We start from the raw sequence: 24,636 nt of genomic DNA, 5'->3' as shown, positions 1-24,636 counted from the left end.
TCAGATCTAAGATCAAACAGTGAGTGGCTCTCTTGATCAAAATTGGACGACTGGATGGTAGGGTAGGATAGAAGTAGGGGAAGTGTATAAACCTTTCCCAAAATTAAAAAAAGGCATAGAAACATTCTATGGGGATCCATCATTCAAGTATATTTATGATCTCCAACCGATATGAACAAATCATAAACTACAGGGAAAAGTTTCTATGCCTCCCCTGTAGTGTAGAAGTTTCATCCTCTCCCTCCTATCCAGCCGTCCAATTTTGATCAAGAGAGCCACTCACTGTTTGATTTTAGATCCGACGTCTTAAAGTATTTTATTTTTAGTTTTTTTTGTACAAATTGTATGAATATGAAATTTGGTACGTGTCATCTTCTCATTGGAATGCACCTATAAAAAATATTAAAAATAACTTTTCAATAAAATACCCCTTAAAATTTTCAAGGGTATTTTGTTCATTTTATTTTATTGAAAATATTTGTTTTATATTTTTTGCTAGTGTGAGTTTAATAGAAGAATGGGCGTCCAAAATTTGGTGTCAAAATAGTTTATAGAAAAAAAAATTAAAAATAAAATAGTATAAAGACATGACATTGTGATTCGAGCAATCTTAACCCTCCATTCAGAATCGACGGTTGGATAAGGGGAAGGATAGAACTTCTAAGCATACGAGGGGAAGTATAGAAAGCTTGCCCTTTCCTATCACCAAAGTGTTTTTTGACAATTATGTATCTCCTTGAAGTGGATAACTATAGTATTCACCCTAAGGTGCCGTAAGGGACATATATCCTAAGATAAATAATCTAACGACACGTTTTGTATGAGTCGGGGCCGACTCATATATGTAGATAATAGCCTCTCTCCATTCTCTATTTTTTAGATAGATTTTGAATCCAATATTTTCGGTTATATAACTCTCTAACACAAGGATCATAAATATGTAAAAAAAATTGAAATTAAAAAATTAAAAAAATATTTTTTGAGAAAAATTCTTGACTACTCATTTTAGTTCTTTGTGGGAGCATCACTTTTATGCATCCATCTGGTTTGTGTGGTTATTCAGACTCAAAGTCAGGTTTTTAAGAAGGACCCAAGCTCTATGTGGTCAAGCCCGCATATGTAGGAATGCGGGCTTCAATATATTTTTGAGATGGATTTTAAAACAATTTTTAAGGACATGTAAATATCTAACATGGAGATCGTAAATATGAAAAAATAAATAAATCTTAAAAACTAGAAAAATAATTCTAGGAATAAAACATTTGGACCGTTAGTTTCTATTGTTTTTAGATAGAACACTTACTTGCATCCATTTTTAATATTGATGTTTTACACTTTTTAGACCGAATATGTATATATGCAGTCTAGCTTGCATGAAATAATTTTTCTTTTAAAAAATCTCTTAGTCAGAATTTTGAAGAGGGTATATGTAGTTGTCCTTTTTTAGGATTCACCTAGAGTACTACACTTATCCTTCTTTGATATTTACTTGGAATATTGGATGAATGATAAATACTTCTTTGATATTTACTTGGAATATTGGATGAATGATAAATAAGTAGACACCTAGAAAGAAAAGTTTTTTAAGTGTCTTCCTTTTCAATGACCAATACCTACTGGAGAGGCAGCCGATCGATGGATGCTTGGTATGTAGAATAGCATCTCCCGACTCAAAAGTAACTTTTCAATAATTTAAATACCACTAAAACATATCAAAACTACACAGAATAATTTCAAAATTTCTGGTACCATATTTATCAAATTTTCCTACCTTCCCTAACATTTTTAAAGAATTAAAGCACAACACCAAAACAAATTCCTGCAATTCCAGTCTCATGTGTATCACTCAGGTGCCTAGAGGGTACAAGCTCTCATTGACCTTATATCATCAATCAACTCCTCAAACTCCATGAAAGAAGAGCCCCCAGGGTTCACACTTTCTCTCACCCGCTCCGCCATAGCACGTGCGGCGCGCCTCGGCCCCTCGTTCTCGACAAGCTCTCTTACCTTATGCTCTACGACCACCCTATCACACACATCCTTCATGTCCAACCCAACCCCCCACACACCCTCCACAAACCGGCTGTTAACCTGTTGATCTGCGAAGAAGGACCAACATAGCATGGGAACTCCGGCCTCCAGGCTCTCCAGAGTCGAATTCCATCCGCTGTGAGTCAAGAATCCAACCACCGCAGGATGGTGGAGCACCTCCTCCTGAGGGGCCCATTTCACGAACCTTCCTTGTGCCTCTGCCTGCAATGCGAGTTCCTCGGGCAGCACCGCCTCCTCTCCATCCAAAAGGTCGGGACGTATAACCCACAAGAAAGGCTTCCCACTATTAACAATTCCATAACAGAATTCTGTTAACTGACGGCGGGAGATTACAGTATAGCTGCCGAAGCTCACGTACAGGACGGAGCCAGGGGCCTGGGAGTCGAGCCACGTGAGACATGATCTATCCTCGAGCCATAGGCTCATGGAGGGAAAAAGTGGTGGTGCTTTGGGGCCTTGGGCACGGAGTAGCGCGTGTAGTGGCCCAATGGCTCGGACCGTTTTGCAATGCTTGCGGATTTGGTTGAGTGTTTGGCCCTCAAGAGCCTCAAATGTGTTCAAGATGAGGGTTCTAGCCTTGACTGTGTGGCGAGTCTCGTTCTGTACGAGTTGGAGGCCCGGGTTCGAGATGTCCCGCTCTCGACAGAAGCTTGGGAGGTCCCGTAGCCGGAGCAAACCCTCCATTCCTGGTACACAAGTTACTGTCTGGTCCATGTCAGCACCCTCTGCAAGCAACAAACGACGGTGAGCTCAGTTGGGGTCCGGCAATTTTCTAAGTCCATGACAAAATTTTAAGAAATTTTAAAGTTTATATAAGGTGTGCCTTCTACAATTGAAGTATGGTGCAAAACAAAAAAATCCTGAAGAAGAGAGTACTTCCATATTGGAAAACCCTCTAATTGATCATCTCAACCTCAAGATATATAGGTATAGAGAAACATAATAATAATAAGTCTTAAAAGTAGTGCATCATAATAAGTTACTTCGACTTTCTATTTTCAAGATTTTCAAGTGTTTATAGATCTGCTTGATTCATAGCGTTTTTGAAATTTTATGAATTTCATAAGAACGAATATATTTTTTCAAGTCAATCATAAAGTTTTCGACACCTCGCGTTGGTTGTACAGCATAAGGAGGGTTCCTTATATTTAATAACATCATTAAAAAGAGGATCCAAATCTTTCAAAGAAAAAAGCAAAAATCCTCCCATGCACGAGGGATAAATATAGAAGACACAACATGTACTTAGTATTAGTCGCTATGCTATAGAGCTAGCAATAGACCATGCGTCACACATTGAAGAACAAAGAAAAGAAAATGATGTACTAAACACTTTCTAACATTATGTTCATCGAACAATCACATCTCTTAACTTCAAAACAATCGCATCTCTTAACAATCACATTATTTTGCGAATTTTTATTTTTTATTTAGAAAATAAGGCAACTCTAATACATTACAAACTTGTTATTTCAATGCATTTTAACATGTTACATTTACTCTTTGCTTTTGTTTTCATGTATCCCGAAGACTAATTTATCTAGTACAACCTTTTGGACACTGATTTTAATTATTAAGGCTCAAATATTGTCTTGACACAATGCCTTTACTTGCTTGAAAATGTGAATGTCTATCTTATTTTACCCACTACCTTATCTATAAATATTTGAAAATATTAATAATACATGGAGCATATTTACAAGACATTATTTTTAGGATCTAAAATACTTTTTTTCATATTTATATATATATTGATGTCGAGATGATCAATTAGACCATTTTCCAAAATTGGAACCTTTTCTGGCTGATGTTAGGATAAGGTTTGATGCCTTTGTTTTGAGTAAGATCAATAATTTCATTAGACTTTAATTAAAGGAAATGACATCATCATAAACAACTAGAGAGACTAGTACTCTCTTCGGTAAGAAGGTCAGCCACAAAATTAGCCTATCTATAAACATGCAAAAATAATACTGCTAAATTTGTTGCTAAATCCATGATATGCAAAAAGGATGCCTTTGTTTGACGCCTGACAAAAACAGACCAATGCATTTTAAAAACAGAGATGTAATTTGAGCATGGAGAGAGATTGTCGTTGTGGAATCACAAGAAATTGGTATGCTTAAAAGAAAAAAAAAAACACATAGACTCTTCAGTCAGAAAAATAACTAGGAAATGTTTTTTATCTGCAATTTTGGGTAAAAATCACTAGATTATAGTTAAAAGGAAAAAGAAAATTAAAAATTGAAATTTTAAATCTTGCCTTTAAAAAACTTGTCAGTTTCTATTCAACTTGAGGTATGATTTTATTCAAGCCCATAGAGAATGCAATTTGGAAGTTTGTTTATTGAGTATAGCATATCGGTTGAAGTAGTTATTTGCCCAAATTTTGGGGTCCTCAGTATACCTGCAGAATGGATTTTGATTTTGGCTGAGGAAGTAGATAGACAACATGTAAATCTTTTTGGAGATAAAAAAAAAGAACAAAGAAAAAAAAAAAAGAGTAGTTTTCGATTATTTACATTGACCTTTCATGCTTGTGTATACAATCCCTTACTTTATTAAAAGGTTTTAAAAAAAAAACGGATCAATCACCCGAATCGGCCACCACAAAAATTATGTCGGTGTAGTGGATTGGCTATTCGAATCGAAGAATTGGTCAGATCGACTTGTTTTGGCCAAAAAAACTTCAAAATATCTATTAAAATCTCCAAAAATAATTTTTTTGAGTTTCAAAAAAATTGGGATTTTATATTATGTACTTTCCTTATTTGCAAAATATACGTGAATATTTAGAGGTTACTTCCCAGTTTAGACATTTGTATAATTATTAATTATAATATAATATTATAATATTATATCAAAATGATTAAAAAATATTAAAAAAATACTTTCATATTATGAGATAAAAAAAATAAAGAAAAGTATGGAATGAGACCATTAACCTTTGGTACGAGGTAGTAACAATGAATTTTGACTGTTGGATGTGAAATTCGGTGGTAGCATTTACTCTATTGATCAAACTCAAACTTAAAAAAAAAAAATCTCGAATTTTATGACACACCTAAGCTACCAAATTTCACATCGGATGATTATAAGTAATTGTGACCACCTTGTATAAAAAATAAATGATCTTATTGTATACCATCCCAAAAAATAATGAAAAAAGTTTATATAAGGTTGCAACCTTAACATGTAGAATTAAAGATGCACCTCAAAAAATATTGGAAAATGTTGTTTTAATGTTGAAAAACCCTCTAATTGATCATTTTGACATCAAGATGTGTGAATATGAAAAAAAAAAGAAAAAAAGAAGGATTTTGAGTCCCAGAAATAGTGCATCTTACAACACATTATCTAGACCGTCCATTTTCAAGATTTTCATAAGTTTATAGATCTACTTGATTATAACCACTTTTGGAGTTTAGAATTTTATAATTAGAAGTAAAAATAGATTTTCAGATAATTCAAAGAATTTTTTACAGTACAATTACATGTTATAATAAAATTTGGAGGTGCGCCTTAAATGGATTGTTTAAGGTTGCAACCTTATAGAAACCATACCCAAAAATAATACTCTTATAAAATAAAATTCATGTATCACATCAAATATTTATTAATTATTTTTACACATCTAAAATTATCAGGGTGAGGTTTTTATAAGGTTGCCTCCTTATACTGTAGAAGTAAGGCTCACCTATAAAATTTCTTTGAGATGTTGTTTCGATGTCAAAAACTTTGTGATGGCCTCAAAATCTATTTTTATGCTCATTGACAAGTTTTAAAATTTATAAAATGGAACATATCAAGAAACACATGACAATCATGAATATAGACGATTCAAATAACTTGTTACAAGATGCATTATTTTTTGGGCTTGAAATTCTTTTTTTTCTTCATGTCCATTCATTTCAAGGTTGAGATGGTCCATTAGAGGGTTCTTCAACGCCGAAACACTCTCCATTGTATGATTTTTGAGGTGCACCTTACTTCAACATTACAAGGTTATAATCTTATATAAATTTTTTTCAAATTATCACATTCGAACTAACTATACCATTATCCACTGAAATTAGTATTATTGTTTTTTATTTTATAATTATTTTAATATACAAATAAGAATAAATTTAAAATTTATTTTATAATATCATCTTATTTGAAAATCTTATTTACAACTATAATAAAAAAGTACATTATATAATCTATATTACAAATAAATTACTAAATAAAATATAAGATTTGGTTATCAATATATAATTATAAATTATAATATTATGATAAACATGATTAAAAAAATATTAGAAAGCACTTCCATATCATATAGTTCAAAATAAAAATAAAGCCCCTTAATGTTATCATATTAAAGAAATTTAAAAACAATATTTTTCCCCTAAAAAATAGGAAATAAAGATATAAAAAAAAAAATTAAAAAAAAGTTGAATCATGCGAAGCATATTTACTTTGATCCGAGTATTTCACCCTTCACTGCAACCCGATGCTTGTGAGAAAGGGACAATAGACCCGCATTGTCTCTTTTTAGCAAGGGGCCACTCGATGGGGAGTTTCGCATGGCGTTATCTGTGGAGGCCACCTGAACAAGAGTGGGCGTGTCTCGCCACGTGATTGGGGTGGGCCAGCCTGCAAATGGCGGGTTACAATAAAAAATTGACCCGCGCCTGGCCTGAACCCTGAAAATCAGAGGGGTGCCGCACCGGGCCCCGAAAACCAAGAGGACTGGGCCAAACCCAAGAAACTACGACCTTACCCTGAAGCCTGTAGGGCCGACATTACATGGGCCGGAGCCCACATTGGTCCTACTATGTTCTTCGATTTTTATTTTTTTTGTCTAACCCAATTATTTAAAAAGCGGATCGGTGATCCGGATCGGGCACCTCAAAAACCGATCCGTATCGGCAAATCGACGATCCGGATCGAGAATCGGTCGGATTAAAGCTTCAAAAAAATCCGTAAATATTATTAAAATTCATTATAAATATTGTTTTTTAGGAATCCAATAAGAAATGAAGGTACTACATTATCAACTTTCAATTTTTTCATCAATTTGTGAATATTGAGATGCTCTTTCCTTGTATAAACTTAAGTATTAAATTTACATCACATAAAAAAAAATCGTAGCATTATCATGGATAAAATATATAATTATACATAGACTATAATAAAGAATAGATTAAATCAATGAAAGAATGGCCATTAAAATCTCGTTTTGACGAAAAACCCTAATCTGCTAAACAATCCCAAATTATTACAACCTAACTAACTATAATCCAAAATTATTACAACCTAACTAATTATAATATTATATACTGAAATTATAATTATTAGTTTACATTTTATAATTATTTTATTAGATAAATAATAACAAATTAAAAATATTTTATAAAATTATCTAATTTAAAATGTATTCTTGACAACAGTAAGAAAAATAGTACATTACATGATTTATAATGTAAAAATTAATAAATAAAATAAAAGACTTGGTTATCATGTAAAAAGTAATAAAAATAGATTTTAGAAAAAACACTTTAATTTATTATATACCCAAGGGAAAACAAAAATTAGCTCAAGAAGGGATAACCATTATATGGCCTAAGAGGGGATTCGAAGATGTCAAAACAAATAACATTAGTGATAACCATCATGCCTCCTTAACATATGTGTTTAAAATTGCCTATTAATAGCATATATTTACATTATGTTTTCATTTAGTGATATTTGGGAATTATTCCACATCGAATGATGCGTACTCAAATATGCTATACAAATAATTATGTAATTGGAAGATTAATGCAAGTATGAAAACACTAGGGCATCAGTGCACATACACATGTGCATGTGCGTGTCGCACGGGTGGGAGTGATGTGTGCCGCACGGTGGCACATCGGGGAGTGGTGTGTGTCGCACGTGTGACGCGCACACACGTGTGGGAGTGGTGCGTGTAGCACGTGTAATGCACACACGTGCGTGTATATGCTTGTGGCACGTGTGGGAGTGTATACGGCTCATGTCACACGTACACACTTGTGTGAGTGGTGTGTGTGGCACGCGTGACGTGTACAAACGTGTGAAGGCTAGAACCGGGAGGGAACCGACGGTTCTGCTCTGGAACTGGGCAGTTTTCGGTTTTGTGCTGAAACCAGTACGGCCTGTGCCGATTCTCAAGTCGAACCCTCGACGGTTTTTAAATCATTGGTCTAACCTGTTCCGCGTTAGAGGAGGATATGGGTGACCTAAATGATAGTCCGTCCAAAAAAAAAAAAAGTCAAATTAACAGCTCAAATATTTCCTTATGAAGAATATCGTTTTATTTTTTATTTTTTACGTATTAATAATTTCCATATTAAGCATTATATAGAAACTCATAGGAACCCATAGAAACCATGTCCCTTTTTTTTTTTTTGTGGGTTGGCTCTAAATTTTGTGGGTTGGCTCTAAGCAATCAAAGTAGAACTTACCTTAAAATAATGTCCAAAAACGTGGTTTTAATATTGAAAGTCTTTGTGATAGCTTTAAAATATATTTTTATTTTTAATTATAAAATTTAAAGCTTCAAAAATAGTATAGATCAAACATATCTATAAAAACTCAAAAACCTTGAAAATTGATGACTCAAAATGCATTACAAGATGCACTATTTTCAAAACGTGAAATTCATTTTTCTCTTGTATCCATGCATTTTGATGTCGAGATGATCAATTTGAAGATATTTAGGCATCAAAACAACTTTTTTCTCGTGAAATTTTTGAGGTGAGCTCTAATAATTTTTGAGGTGAACTCTAATTTGATTGTTTAGAGCTTCGGCTTTATAAAAACTTTTTTCTTTTTTAATTTAAATTTTAATTTTTAGAAAAAAAAAAAATGTCCAGAGAGAGAAAGTAGAGAAATTACCGGGGATGGGAAGAACTCGAGCGTCGATAAGCCAAGGGATAGAGAAGTAAGCCCACAAAGAACACGCACTCACAGTCCTAAAAGCAATAACCGGCACCCCAACCTCTTCTCCAATCTCCAAAATAAAAGACAGTATCGCATCACCTATCACACAGGTCACTGGTGGCTCGCCCCTTTTCGCTTTCTCTCTCAACATCTCCCTGAAAATCGGTTTTGTTCGAGCTTTGAGCGAGTCGAATAGGTCCATGATCCGGTCGGCCGAGCGCGGGTGGCACTCGGGTAAACCGTCGGTTATTGCCTCGAAATGGACCCTTTCCAATAACGAATCGGCTCGCAGACCGAGTCTCTTGTGGTTGTGTTCCGAGTTTAGGAAGGTGACGTGGAAGTTAGTGAGAGAAACAAAGAGCTCGGCTAATTTGAGCATGCTGTTTATGTGGCCCTGAGCTGGGAAAGGAAATATTAGGACATGAGGGACTGCTCCAGATTCACCCATTGACAACTTTCTCTCTCTAGATTTGGAAAACTCAAACTAAATTCTCTCTCTCCCAAGAATGCAAACCTGGAAACTTCTCTCCTTGAAAACTTCGTTTTCTCTCTCCTCGAAAACTTTGTTTTCTCTCTTTACTGCTGGAACACTATCTTTTCTCTCTCCACCACAGGCGAAGTTATATGTTCCACTTCCAACTCAAACAAAATTCAAATCTGAAAATCTTACCCTTTCAGACCCAAAAGCTGTTTCTTTCTCTCTAAATACTTTCTCTGAACTCTCTCTGTACTGCATGAAAACCTACTTTCTCTCTCTACAATGATTGAGTTTCCACATGCTTACACTCTCCATTGCCATGGCTATATATATATAGATGGACAGATGATCGGAGCCATTTCGTTTCTCAGAATAGTAATGGAACGTGGGAAAATGTGAACCGTTGATTTAGGTTCGAGAAGAGAGCAGCGTCAGCTCGTTCTGTGCGGCCCTTCCATTAGTTTGTCGAGATCGTTCGAAATTTCGGCGAAACTTTCCGTTCTTTTTGTCGTTTTGCACTCGGCGAAAGTTATTAAATATGAGCATCAGAATGACTTATTTACCCGTCAATAAAATGTGAAAGACATTTTGGTCGTCAACGTGGGTAATCCTCCACCAAAAATAAAAGAAGTAAAAAAACAAAAAACAAAACAATTAGAAATGAAGAACAGGATAACACGAGGGAATATTTAAAAAGCAATTTTTAAGTACTAAATATAACGGATTTTGTAATATATTATCTGGAGTGCCCATTTTTTAAGATTTTCTATCTGGACCATTTGTAAAACTTTAAATTTTATATTTAAATGAAAAACTAGATTTTTGAATTTATATTTTGCTAACACCATAAATATCTTCCAGTAGAGTTTGAAGGTTCTTGTTACTTTCCTTGTTTAATGTACCTCAAGAATTAATGAACAAAAGTCATTAGTGGAGAATTTATTTTTCAGGCGACTTTTGTGGGTATCTCTATTATCCACATATGTTATTTAATTATTCAATCTCAATTCAGAAATAAGCTAACAATGATGTCATATATTATTCATGATATATATAACTTATGTCTCATTTTATTGTTTTGTCCCATACTTGGGATTTTTCAATCACATAGGCATTAAATATTTGTGGAGAGTTTCCCTAAACCAAAAAAAAAAAAAACAGCAAAAACTTTAGGACGATAAAAGTGAGCATGGTGGTCCTCATCTTTAGCATGTGCTGTATTAAATTTAGGTAGGGAACAACAGGTATAAGTCAAAATATTGATTATAATTTATTTAATTGTTTAACAATATTCAAAGAGGGGTTTCCCAATTTTGATCTGAAATCTAATTTATTTTCTACTTGGGGTAGTTATTTTATGCTATAAGTAGTGGCTTCTGTCCGAGGTTTAAGTACTATATTATAATTAAATATTAATTTATATCCTGTGGTAACATTAGATTAGTAAGATTGTAAGATTTGTTGTCATCAAAGGTGGGATACGGTACAAGTCAATAGATTTAGGCAAGGCTGAAGGTTATTTTAAAGGGTGCGGGTAATATAAAGCCATCGATAAATGTCGTTTTAATATTGGAAATCTTTGTGGTAGCCTTAAAATATATTAACATATCTAATTATAAAATGGAAAAATATCTCTTTATCTCTTATTTTTAATTTCTATATTTCATAAAAATATTATTTGTAAGCAAAATGTCTCCATCTTTTCTATCTTACAACCCTTGGACCACTTTGACCGTAAATTTTTTACTTAAACAAATACTAAAATCACACCCTATTCAAACTCTATCTCTCTCTTCGCTTCTCGATGAGTTTACCAGACAAAGGGGTTTAACTTGAACTCGAACACGAACACGAACATACCTTCTTATATGTCTGAGAGAGAGATAGAGTTTTAGAGAGAGAGAGAGATGGAGTTTGAGTTTTAGAGAGAGATAGAGTTTGAGTTTTAGGATTAGAGATAGAGTTTTGAGAGAGAGAGAGAGAGATTACATTTTAGAGAGAAATGAAGTTTTGAGAGAAAGAGACGATGATGTGTGAGAGAGATGGAGTTTTAGAGAGAGAGGGATAGAGTTATTTCATAAGTTGTTGAGATCAATAATATATGGTTAAAAAGGTTTAGGGGGTTGGAAGATAGAAAAGATGGAGTCCTTTTTGCTTACAAGTAATATTTTTAGTTTTTGGGTCTGATGAGATATAGAAGTTAAAAAAAGGAGATAATAGGATATTTTCCCTTATAAAATTTAAAGCTTAAAAAATAGTGTAGATCGAGCAGATCTATGAGAACTAAAAAATCTTGAAAATTTACGGTCCAAAAATGCATTACAAGCACTATTTCTACAACTTGAAATCTATTTTTTCTCATGTCCATGTCTTTTGAGATCAAGATGATTAATTTGAGGATATTAGTGAAATTTTTGAGATGTGCCCTAATTTGATTGTTTAGAGCCTCACACTTATATAAACTCTTTCCTATTTTAAAATTTAGAATATGGCCAAGTTTAAAATAGGTCAATGAGCATGATGAGATAGAATAAGACCATACTTCCTCATGCTTTCATTATGTTCTATGCCAACTTCTTCATTTCTTTATTTGTTTTCATGATAGGTTTCCTCATCACTCATAAAAATATGGTAGTTTCCCCTAAGATTAAAAAATTAATGGTAGTTTCGACCTCCATGTGAATGGCTTCTTGGAATCTCTTGTCAACTATGTGCGCATCTTGGAATGGGTGTGGCTCATCCTTGTTTGGATTTTTGGGATCCCCCCAAGAAGTTCATGGTGATTTTCGATCGAGTTTGGCAATTCAGATGAGAATTGGTTGAGACCATATCGATTATGGTATGGTATGGGTCTTGGCCTAGTTAACCCCTAAAACTCTTTTTTATATTTTTTTTTTTTTTTTTTTTGAAACTTATCTAATGTATTCTTAGGTCCCTATAAATCCCAACCCCCATGTACTCCTATTTGAATTTTTATTCTATTTTATTTATTTTATTAATATTTTATAGGTCACTGACTCGGACTGATCTAGACTTAATCTGGATCTCCGATCCAACGATTCGACATAGATCTCTAGACGAACGATCCACCTCAGCAATCAGGGTTTTAAAACATTGGAATTAAAGCTTAGATATGATTTTGGATTTAAATTTTTGGGGATTAATAATCTTGACCAGGAGAATCATACACATAAAAACAAAATAAATTTTAAAAGTTGCAAGTGTCTTCATCATCATCATCCAAATCTTATCTCAATTATTTGGGGTCGGTTACATGAATCATGTTCATCCATTCTTCTCTATGGAGGCCATACCCTCAATAAGACCAAAAGTCACCATGTTTTTTCTCATTGCCGGGCATTTCCGTTACCCCTTTTAGAGCTTTCCATATGAACTAAAACTTATAAGTATACTTTTTGAAATTATTCATCTGTTGTTCATTTTATGTTTTGGTTTTATGGTCCATGATGGATATTTGATGTCCCTTATGCACCAAATATCATCTCTTAATTAAATATCTGTAGTCAACTACTTTTGTATTACATATTCGGCCAATTTATTTCCAATAAAGTAATTTTACAAACAATTTTGTCAAATTTGTCTTGTTCGAACACAACAAAGTTCAAGGGACCTACAGTGAGGTATTGAATGTCATAGAAGTCCCAAATTTAGCATAAGGACATGTATTTTCCCCCAAGATAAGTTGGATAAGCTTGGAAACCCATATTCCAAAATCGTAAGACCAAATGTTTTTAAATTTGTTTGTTCATTAACAAAAACAAATTTCCTTCCGTAATTAGTAAAAGAAAATTGGACTAAAATTTCCAAAAAAATAATAATTAAAATTTACGGAAACTATCATTTGAAATCTCTTACAATATCGTGAATAGTGCTATATATTACATCTGGATTCCAAATTTAGTAAAAGAAAATTTGACCATAATTACACTTGATAGTATTGCTTTTAAATTTCTATATGAATCTAAGTTTAAATCTTAGTAGTAAAGAGCCCTTTTTGCTACTGTCAAATAAATGTGTAGCAGCCTCGAACGATTTGAGTTATAACATCTAAGCATTCGGTCCGAGCTTTTGGGCCCGAGACCACACACAAGGTATAAGCAGTTTCTCTCGTCCCAAAGTTGCTGGATCAAAACTTGAATGGGGATAAAGCCTCATCAACGGAAACTGAAGACGAGTCTCACATTGCCGTAAAAAGTTTTAAAAATTTGGGTTCTTCTACATATTTAAAAGCTTTTCCTAAATAGAGGGAGACATTCTGAACCTCCTGGGGAGGATGAGAGGCAATCACCATTGCATGATGTCCCCTGCTCCCTTTTGTCTATTCCTTCATTGGGAGGTCGAAGTCCATGCTCTGATCGGGGGACTTATCCCGACTCCAGAGTTGTATCGTTACCTTTGATGGTAGTCATCCGTCTATGATTGATTGCCCCGAGATCACAAGTTTCAACAGTTGCCCCAATCTCTGGACCTACCATTCCTCTTAAGTGTGACCGGAGAATGTGAATTGTACATCATCAAATCTTAAATTTTACCCCAAAGAGGCCTTAACTTAGGGATAAATTTATGAAAATAACTTTAATTGTTCAAACTTCCCACTTCCCAACACTGATGTGACCGGAGAATGTGAATTGTACATCATCAAATCTTAAATTTTACCCCAAAGAGGCCTTAACTTAGGGATAAATTTATCAAAATAAACTTTAATTGTTCAAACTTCCCACATCCCAACACTGGTGTGACCGGAGAATGTGAATTGTACATCATCAAATCTTAAATTTTACCCCAAAGAGGCCTTAACTTAGGGATAAATTTATCAAAATAACTTTAATTGTTCACACTTCCCACCTCCCAACACTGGTGTGACCGGAGAATGTGAATTGTACATCATCAAATCTTAAATTTTACCCCAAAGAGGCCTTAACTTAGGGTTAAATTTATCAAAATAACTTTAATTGTTCAAACTTTCCACCTCCCAACACTGACTAAGGGCAGTTTAAAATATTTTTATATCTTTGAGGGACTTATCTGATCGATATAGAAATTTTAAAACATACCTTCAAGTGTAATTTATAATGTTAATAAGAGATAGACAACCATATAATGAGAGATAGTACCAGAGTAGAAAGCAAATGACTTTGGAGAAAACGACTTTGGCCAACCAGGGCAAAGCAAATCGATCTTTGACCAGGGCGTAAAGGGATAAAGATAGAGAAACGACGTATCTTACATCTATGAAAATGGGATGAGGATACCTTTCTAAAGGCAATTGTTATTTTAGTGTTAATAGAAAAAACAGGGCTAGAATATTATGCTACCTCGGACATGAGAGAAAAGGAGAAATTAAGTTTATTTGTACTTGAGATAAATATAAAACCATACTAATTAATAGCACTTGCCACTTTAGCATGCCATAACAATTAATTGCAAAATCGCGATTGCTAAAAGAAAGAAGTTACCTTTCCATATCTATTAGGAAAGGGGCTCGGTCTTGGTAGTAGCACCCTCATATCAAGTTACCACGTTGTGGTTTTCAATCTTGCTAACACCACCTACTGACACATTCAAAAAAGCCAACTCTCTAACCTATATGAAAGACCAGGTAGGAGAAAGAGTTTAGAAAGAAGGAAGGGGTGTTGGAGCAATATAGCTTTTGATGAAATAAATCAGGACATAGAGAAGTCTTTACACTAGGTATATTGAAGCATCAGTTTTTAGTTTATCTTCTCACCCAAATCCAAATTCAAATGTGTGCAATATAATCAAAAATTTTTAATCTTCTATTTTAATGACCAAGTAATCATGCATTTCATAAAGTATGCCGTTATTCTATTTGACTTTAATAAACCCTTGTTTTATATCAACTTTGGTTAATGATCTTTTTAAGGACTTTTTTGAAGTAATTCATTTGAAATAGCATTTTGCAAATAACTTAATTAAATAAAGATTTTATATTGAAATTTTGTCCCTTTCAATTAAATAAAGATTTTAATTTTTTAAAAAGATACTTAAATCATACGGGCAAAGAACGTGCATTCCACTAGTATATTATAAAAGATTTCAACCCCTTTCTTGATATTCTTTCTAAATTTTAATATAAACTTTCTCGATAAGTTAGGTTCATTCACTGGCAAGTTCAGCAAAGGGGCATAACCCCAACTGGCATAAACTAAATAAACCTTTTACTAAACTAATATATATCAAACTCAAAAGCATAGAGGGCGTATTAACTTGGTGGTTGGGTCTTTAGGCCAGTGCACAATTCCTTTCATATCCCAACTAACCCACTCAAGAAAAAGAACTAAAAAAAAGAAAAAGGAAAAGAACTAGAAAAGCAAATGCGTGAGCCAAACTTAGATTATCAGAACCTTCACTTAATTGGTTAGCCCTTGACGATTTGCGACGTTATGCTTTAGGCTCAATTCTTATCAACGGTAAGGGCTCTTCCCCATTGACTCACCCAAAAAGCTATTGATGTAAATAAAATAGGGGTGCAGTTTATATAACGAGACGATCTTATGAAAAAAAAGTACCCCGGTAGTCTAATTATAAAGTTTAAAGCTCTAAAAAGAAAAAGTACCCATGTATTCTAATTATAAAGTTTAAAGCTCTAAAAAGATGTAGTCAGTGATATATGAATACCTAAAATTGGAGAACGACATTTGTGTGTTAAGATGCCTTATTTTTTTTAGAGCTTGGATTTTTTTTCTTTTCAAAGATATAATTGTCGAGGCAGATGATCAATTTTGATTTTTACCATCATCGAAACAATATTTTCGAACGGGTTTTGAATTACGAAACTACTTTTTTTCCATAAGCTCGCAACCTTATATAAACAAAAAGATATGCAAGGCAATGTGCAATGCATCTTAATTGTCCCATCATGCTTAACAATTACTTTAGTTAATTATCCTTCAAATGTGATGATGAAAATTATCCTTCAAATGTGATGATGAAATAAGAAATCATTCGGTATTCCTCCGCCCTCCCCCCCCCCCCCCCCCCCGAAAAAGTGTTTATGTTGCATGGCCGAGTGGTAAGGTGGGCCACTGCAAATCATTTTTCCGCAGTTCAAATCCGGGTGTCGCTTGATCAATAAAGGACTTGAAATCTCTTATCCGATGGATATGACCAGCCATTGCGGTGCTGGAGTGACAAGTCTATCGACACCACGCATGGCAGTGGCATACAACTTCGGATCTAAGGGGCCAGGCTTAACCTCTGTGGGATCCTTGCACTGCGTAGCTGCTGCGAGAGGCCTCAGGCTTCTTGTACGGGGACGGAGGTCCCGTAGTAGATAGCGGGAAGAAACGAACCTCGAGTTCTTTGCATTGTGCAAAACCTTGTAGCTTTCCTTTTTTTATCTTTTTAAAGGAAAATTTACTTATAAGTAGTCTTATATTTTTTGTACTTAAAAATATTTCATATTTTTAAATTGAAAAGTATTTCATATTTTACAATCCAGTCTTATTTTTTGAGAATATAAACTATATTTTAATTTTATCTATTTTCTTGTCATTTTGTTGAGCTCAATTTTGGTATGTCCATGCTTATTACTATCATTATACAAAAAAAATGAAAATAAAATACATAAAATTACCAAACTAGCTATGATAATATTCGGGGGGAGTTTGGTAATTTATTTTTTTAAAATATTTTTGTAGGTGTTTGATGTTGAGAAGTATGTATATACTAAATTTGACTTTAATCCGATCTATAGAGAAAGACATAGACTTACAATAACTCTTAAAAAAATAGAACTTGATTGTGAAATATAAAATACATTTGAACTATTTTTAAACATAAAAAATAAAACAGGACTTACATGTACATTTCACATTTTTAAAATTTACCCCAAGTGAAATGTACAAATATTAAATTGAATGTAAAAATAAAGGGAATCTGAACTTATTTGCAACTTGTATAAAAAATGAAAAGAAAAATGGATACAAAGTACAAAAAATTTTAAATATTAAATTACAATATCCTTGAGCACGTTTTTGTAAGTTTCAATAATGCCAGGGGCACCTTAGTGGTAGCAAACCATGTGGTGCGTGTACCTTCACTACGTCCACTTGTAACTATCATCATGTCATGTGGGACATTTTTGTTCATTGAGTATATGCTGTACACTATGGGACACTTTTGATCATTGAGTACATGCTGTACACTATCACCGTCAACGGTATAACGGTGTCGCTGATTGAGTATACGTTGTACGCTATCACCGTAAGTGTGAATCAGCGTCATCTTTTGTCGGACCCACACCCTAACATCACCGTTGAAATCAACGGTATAACGGTGATGGCTGGCCGGTTATGTCCAATTAGGGGTTGTCATGCCAGTTCCGAGTTTTATTTCCGGTCTTCTAAAAAACGTGAACCGAGTTCTTGTAGGGTAATGTCCTCCGTAGAGTTCTTTACATCCAACGTCCGAATCAGATTGAGATATACTTAAAAAAATAATAATTAAGATATTGAAAAATTGGGAGACCACAACCATTCAGGAGTTTTTTTTAGCCTGGAATTTTCAAACTCATTTCCAGGTGATTCCCACCACCTTTTTAGGTTTTTTTTATTATTCGTTATATAAGCTTTATAAATTTTTTATTATTATTTTGATATGTTAATGATGGTTTAAAAGTAATGAGAAAAGATAAATAGATTTATCGTCGGCCTTAATAGAATAGAGTGGCAAACCAAAATTCGTGTAATTGACCTCAAATCAAAATACTATAATAACAATGATGACGATGTTATGTTGATGGCTGAAAGGAGAGTGGGAAAAATAGGAGTGGCTTCTATAGGAGAATAGATTAAGAATGACGGTCTATGGAGATGGAACCACTAAGAAAATAGTAAAATGAGAGTTTCAGGGACATTGCGATACGTTTTCCACTGGCATTTCAATCTAAAAGTGCCGTGCCCCACATATATAATGTTTTCTGATGGCCATTATTATGGTACCAAAAGTTATCACTACATTCATGGTCTCTGGCAATGGGCTGCCATGTGCGACCTGACTCGCAAAAGATAGGGGTATGGGCTAATGATTGTGGCCTTGTACTGGGGCCAGGCCAAAATTGGCCTAGCCCAAGCCAGTGGGTCAGTGCCAAGGCTGGGCACCCCAATCCCGGTCCATTGCCACCCTTACCCCTAGAGGTAGGCTAGAAGTTTATTATGTGTTGGTCTTTATGCCTTAATAAACAAAGTTGCCCTTTTAAGTGTCACGTTTATCACATTACTAATTATTTTTAAGTGCGTTGTGTTTCAAGAAAGAAAATAATTTGAAATGGTTTCTTGCCAATCTTTCTTTGATAAAGTTCACTAAACCTGGTGGTCCTCAACTAAAAGTAGGCCAAACTTTCAGATAAAGTGGTGATGAATATTAACATCTTAGTCTTGTCACTCAAGGAGGTCAGGGTTAGGGTGTCAAAAATCAAAATAGTTGTGCAGAAAAGGGGGAAATATTGGTAAAAGAGTTGCATATAAAATATAAAAGAGTCAATAACGTTTTAAATGCTCTATGAATAGAGATTAAAAGCATGCTGCTCTCTTAATTAATCGAACGTTCCATTGTTAATTCCTCACATCTCAAAATTTTCGAGTCTGTTTTTTGTTGAGTTGTTTTAGGACGATAAAGCAAGTCCGTTTCCTTTCCTTTTGGTAAGTATTAGATTGAGTTGGTACTTTCTTTTTGTGAATAACTTCTTTCCTTATCTTTTGGATAAGAAAGTTCACGTGATATGGAGATCCTTATTAGGATTAATGTTGAAATGGTAGACTGACTTCTTTCTTTTCTTTTTTTTTTATTTTATTTTTTATTTTTATTTTTTTTTATTTTTTTTTATTTTTATAGGAAGTTTTAAAAAGCAAGTTGCTTAATGTATAAAAAAGGAATACTTACAATGTATTGGATTTTGGTTGAATGAATAAAGCTTTTTGTAGAGAGAGAGTGAGAGCGCTTTTTGTGGGTTTTTCTTTTTTCTTTTTGCTCTTATGGTGCGTAGTGGAACTCCCACGTTTATGCCTTCTTCTTGCTAATTTTTTTTTAAAAAATTTATTTTTCGTTTAGCATCAGTCAATTCTGGTGGATTGAGGTGTTCATAGATAGACATCATGGCTCATAGACCTGGTCTATGGTCGAGAACCATGAATGAGTACATCCAGCAAGAGCTAGACCTCCGGGATATAGAGATCGAAAATTTGAGAAGACAGCAGAGAAGTTGACCTAGCACTTGGCCCAAAATCTAGCACCGACACACTGTGATGATGGTAGCGAATTGGACGTTGTTTTCGAGAACCCGTTCTATGCGTATACTCCGCGTCTGGATCCCCAAGTTTGGGAGAATGAATCGTGAGATTTAGTTGATCTAAATGATTTGAAGGGAATTGAGGTTGATTTTCACATTGATCATATCGGGAATCAGCATGTTGTAGATTGAGATCTACCACCAATTTTCAATGTTTACTTAGATGAATCGTGTAGGAGATCCAATCTGTGATGATGATCAAGATTATGTGAATAAACCAATATTTGATGAAGAAAAAAAGGAAGGCTTCAAAAGATAATCAATAGTTGAATCTAGTGCTCATCTTAAAAATGCATATGTGGTGTGCTCTGAGGTTATGCTTGAGTTATTTTAGCAATGGTTGAATAAACTCTATCGACATGAAACGCCCCATTTCTCGAGGGCCAATTACCTACAAGTCCCAGAATCGTATTTGCAATACTCGAGTTGAAGAAGGTTGCAAGGCTGTTGAAAAATTTATCTAAACACATTTCAAAATTTGTGGTGGAGTTTTCTCCAAGAAGGTTGCAAGGCTATTGAAAAATTTATCTAAACACATTTCAAAACTCGAGGTCGAGTTTTTTCCCACCAGGAGAGAGTGATGCAAATCAAGATCTGATTGTTACAAAATTTTATTTTTATTTTTGTTAATTTTATTTTTAGAGATGTGAGTAACTTATTTATTTATTAGGGTTAATTGTTAAAAACAGGATTTTTAGATTAGTTTGATAAAGTCTATTTAAAAAAAAAACGTTTTTTTTTTTAGAAGTATAAGAAGGAAACTTTTGTTTCTTTGGGTATCTTTTTCTTTTGTGAGGTTGGCTTATCGTTTTCTTTAGCATGTTTAAATTGGAATAAATATTTGGAGTTCTCTTTTGGAGGAGTCTGTTTTTGTTGAGTTATTCTAGGAAGATGAAGCAAGTCCGTTTCCTTTCCTTTTAATAAGTATTAGATTGAGTTGGTAGTTTCTTTTTGTGAATAAGTTCTTTCTTTATCTTGTGGATAAGGAAGTTCAGTTGATATGGAGATCCCTAGGATTAATGATGAAGTGAAGTATATATATATATATATATATATATATATATATATATTTTGAGAGTTTTACAAAGCAAGTTCTTAAGTACATAAAAAAAAGAAAACATACAATGTATTCGATGATGGATTTTTGGTTGAATGAAAAAAAAATTATTGTAGAGAGAGTGAGAGAGCCCTTTTGTGTTTTTTTTTTTGTTTGCTTTGTATTAAGTGGCGGAAGACTCGGGCACCCATAACTATGCTTTCTTTTTGTTAATTTTTTCTCTGTTATTTATTTTTCTCTCTAAAACGCGGCTATTAGCGGTGGGTAATTTTCAACTGCATCCGGGTGGGACCCGATCTAGAACCAACCTAACAAGTCCAAGGTTGGAACCGCACTTAGATCCGACCCATATCCAATTAGGTTCAATTTGACCAGAACCAGACTCTATAAGAAAACAAAAAGTTTAAAAAATACATTTCATATGTAAAACAAGTCGGGTGGATTTAGACTTAAATCTATACCCGATCCAACTCGACTAGGTCGAAGCTTGACTTCGACCTAACCTGACTCGACTCTCAAATCCATTCTTTTGAATACTGTCTAGAACCTGAACGCAAGCCCGTAACCGAGTCGGTCGTCCCCAATCGACAAACTTAGTTAATGTATAGAATTTTATTTGTTGTCAATAGACCATCCTCTGCTAGCTACTACCATTTTGGTGGTCAATAGACCATCCTCTGCTAGGTACTACCATTTTGGTGGAAATAAAAACACCACTTTGCTCCTAGCTTTATTTGTGGTCAATAGACCATCCTCTTTATTTGTGGTCAATAGACCATCCTCTGCTAGCTACTACCATTTTGGTGGTCTAGCTACTACCATTTTGGTCGTCAATAGACCATCCTCTGCTAGCTACTACCATTTTGGTGGTCAATAGACCATCCTCTGCTAGCTACTACCATTTTGGTGGAAATAAAAACACCACTTTGCTCCTAGCTTTATTTGTGGTCAATAGACCATCCTCTTTATTTGTGGTCAATAGACCATCCTCTGCTAGCTACTACCATTTTGGTGGTCTAGCTACTACCATTTTGGTCGTCAATAGACCATCCTCTGCTAGCTACTACCATTTTAGTGGTCAATAGACCATCCTCTGCTAGCTACTACCATTTTGGTGGAAATAAAAACACCACTTTGCTTCTAGCCTGTATATTTATTTGTGGTCAATAGACCATCCTCTGCTAGCTACTACCATTTTGGTGGTCAGTAGACCATCCTCTGCTAGCTACTACCATTTTGGTGGTCAAGAGACCATCCTCTTCTAGCTACTACCATTTTGATGGAAATAAAAACACCACTTTGCTCCTAGCCTATATTGCCAAGCCCGCAGTTCTACAGTATGCTGTCCGCATAGCAATGCTCCTAGCCTGTATATTGCCAAGCCCGCAGTTCTACAACATGCTGTCCGTATAGTAACAGTGTCCTTCTTATATAACATATAAAAGAGTTTTTTTTGGGTAAATCAATGGAGAAAGAGCCCCTACCCTTGATAAGAATTGAGCCTCGGACGTAGCGTTGCAAATAGTCAACCACTAACAAATTAAGCCCGAACTCTTTTCCTATGTAAGAGAGTTCTTAGACTATGAGACATTAACGATGAGAGACCATATACGATGGAAATATAACGAAACATAAAGATTTTGAGCCGTATAATTATTGGATTAATATGAGAAAGATAAAGATCGACAAAAACTTGGGATTGGATGCAGGAAAATAAATCAACACCTCAAAACCCCACTGGAAAATGCAGTTACGGGAGGTAATGGGCCCGGACCTGACAACTAGATCTAGGTCGGCTCCGGGTATGGGTCCAATAATTGGATTGAACGGATCGGGTCCGGGTCCATGTGGAACTGCCCCGATTCAAATAGTGATATTATTTAAATAATATTTAATATATAATATTTTTAATAATATTGAATTAATATTTAAATAAATATAACTATATGTTTGAAATTATAATATTTAAATAATATAGGTATATATCTAACACAATATTTAAATATATTTAAATATATATATATTTTTTATTTTTGGGTCGGATCCAGTTCCAATTGGGTCTGAGTCCGGGTCTGGGTCCGATCAAACACAAACTCGACCTAAGCCGTTGCCACCCCTAAATGCAGTTCTAACATCAAAAACTCTTATGATGGCCCCCCAAATTTATGTTTTACACATGATTATGAAAATTGAAGCTCCAAAATTGGTGTGAAACGGGTAAATATGTGTTAGTGCATGAAGCCCAAATTGTCATATTTATTATGATTCCTATTTTATAAGATGTGAAATCTCATGTTTTCAGTAAATAGGATATGAAATCTAATGTTTTTAGTAAGCCAAATTATATAGAAAATAAATATATTTTCTGTTGCAAAATTGGTGGGTGAAATGGAGGTAGAAAATGGTATGATTTTAAAAAAATAAAAGCTCAAATTCTTCGTGTTTTCGGACACATAGGAGCTGTATCTCAAGATCTATCCCACTGCGATACTGAATTTGAAGTGCATAAGAAGGGAAATTTGTCCTTGGGATACAAAAAAAAAAAAAGGTCTCTTAGATATTCCTAAGCTCTATGCACCCGAGCATGGAACCCACATATTGGACACCAAAGTTTTGATAGTTTAGAGAGAGAAAGAGACAAAATCTATGCACTCGAACTTGAAACCCACACACTAGACACCAGAATATTGATAGTTTAGATAGTGAAAGAGACAAAATTGAGTAGAGAAAGGTTATCCCTCTAGTTTTGTTCACTGGAATTGCAGAGAATTGTGTTTTGAGAGAGATGCAAAATGGCTAGGGAACTCTATGTCATATGGGAAAAAGACCCATCTTACTTGAGGCTGCACATTTACTGTAGTGGTGGTTACTTGTAGTCCCTTAACTCACTTGATGGTTGTTGTTACAACCTCTTTTTGCATCCATTTCATCAATGTTGATATGACTGTTGGGTAACCCATTGGAGCTGGGCTCTCAAAAAGATATCGAGCCTCGAGCTCTGTAGTGGTGGTTAGTTGCAATCCTTTAAGTCGCTTGATTGTTGCTGTTACAACATCATTTTGCCTCCATTTCATCAATGTTTATATGACTGTTGAGCCGTCTTACTTGTGGCTGCACATTTACTATAGTGGTGGTTACTTGCAGTCCCTTAACTCATTTGATGGTTACTGTTACAACCTCATTTTGCCTCCATTTCATCAATATTTATATGACTGTTGGATGACCCACTCGAGCTGGGCTTTCAAAAAGATTACTCAAGCTAGACTCTTAAAAAGATATCGAGCCTTAGGCTCTATAGTGGTGGTTGCTATCAGTTCCTTAACTTACTTGATGGTTACTATTACAACCTCATTTTTCCTCCATTTTATCAACATTTATATGATTGTTGGGTGACCCTCTCGAGCTGGGTTCTCAAAAAGATATCGAGCCTCGAGTACGGGCCCGACCTGTACTCGAGGGAAGGCTGCCTCTCAAAATGTGTCATCAAGCACTTTTGCACCCATCCCTTGCACATGGACATACACTATCTCTTTTACTTTTGTATTAATAGAATAATGCAAGGGAATATGTGCTCTTAAATATAACACAACAAATTCTCTCTTTTTTAATGTGGAACTCAAACTCACAACTTCTCTCTATACAAAACCAGTTTAAAAAAGAACCATAAAACCATATTGTTGTTTCGAAATACGCACAAATATTTTTCAGACAAAAAATACTAACATTTCCTTATGGATGAGGATTTCTATTCTTAAGAGTTAGTTACAA

The 24,636-nt window shown here is 34.5% G+C and overlaps 1 protein-coding gene across 1 annotated transcript in view; it reads right to left on the bottom strand.

Annotated features, from left to right (window-relative positions):
* LOC18440199 (uncharacterized) overlaps positions 1-9,785 on the bottom strand; it is a 34,969-nt gene extending 25,184 nt beyond the window's left edge. The window contains exons 1-2 of the mRNA XM_088873830.1: positions 8,959-9,785; positions 1,858-2,777 (exon numbers count right to left, since the gene is read on the bottom strand). Of these exons, the coding sequence (XP_088729956.1) occupies positions 1,858-2,777; positions 8,959-9,451 (1,413 nt within the window). The 5' untranslated portion in view covers positions 9,452-9,785. The remainder of the gene's footprint in view (positions 1-1,857; positions 2,778-8,958) is intronic.
* Between the last annotated feature and the right edge of the window lie 14,851 nt (positions 9,786-24,636).

The sequence above is a fragment of the Amborella trichopoda genome, chromosome 8 (assembly GCF_054954075.1).
Source record: "Amborella trichopoda isolate Santa Cruz 75 chromosome 8, AtrichopodaSantaCruz75HAP2 v2.0, whole genome shotgun sequence".
NCBI classification, from domain to species: domain Eukaryota; kingdom Viridiplantae; phylum Streptophyta; class Magnoliopsida; order Amborellales; family Amborellaceae; genus Amborella; species Amborella trichopoda.
This window is presented reverse-complemented; position numbering and strand designations above follow the sequence as displayed.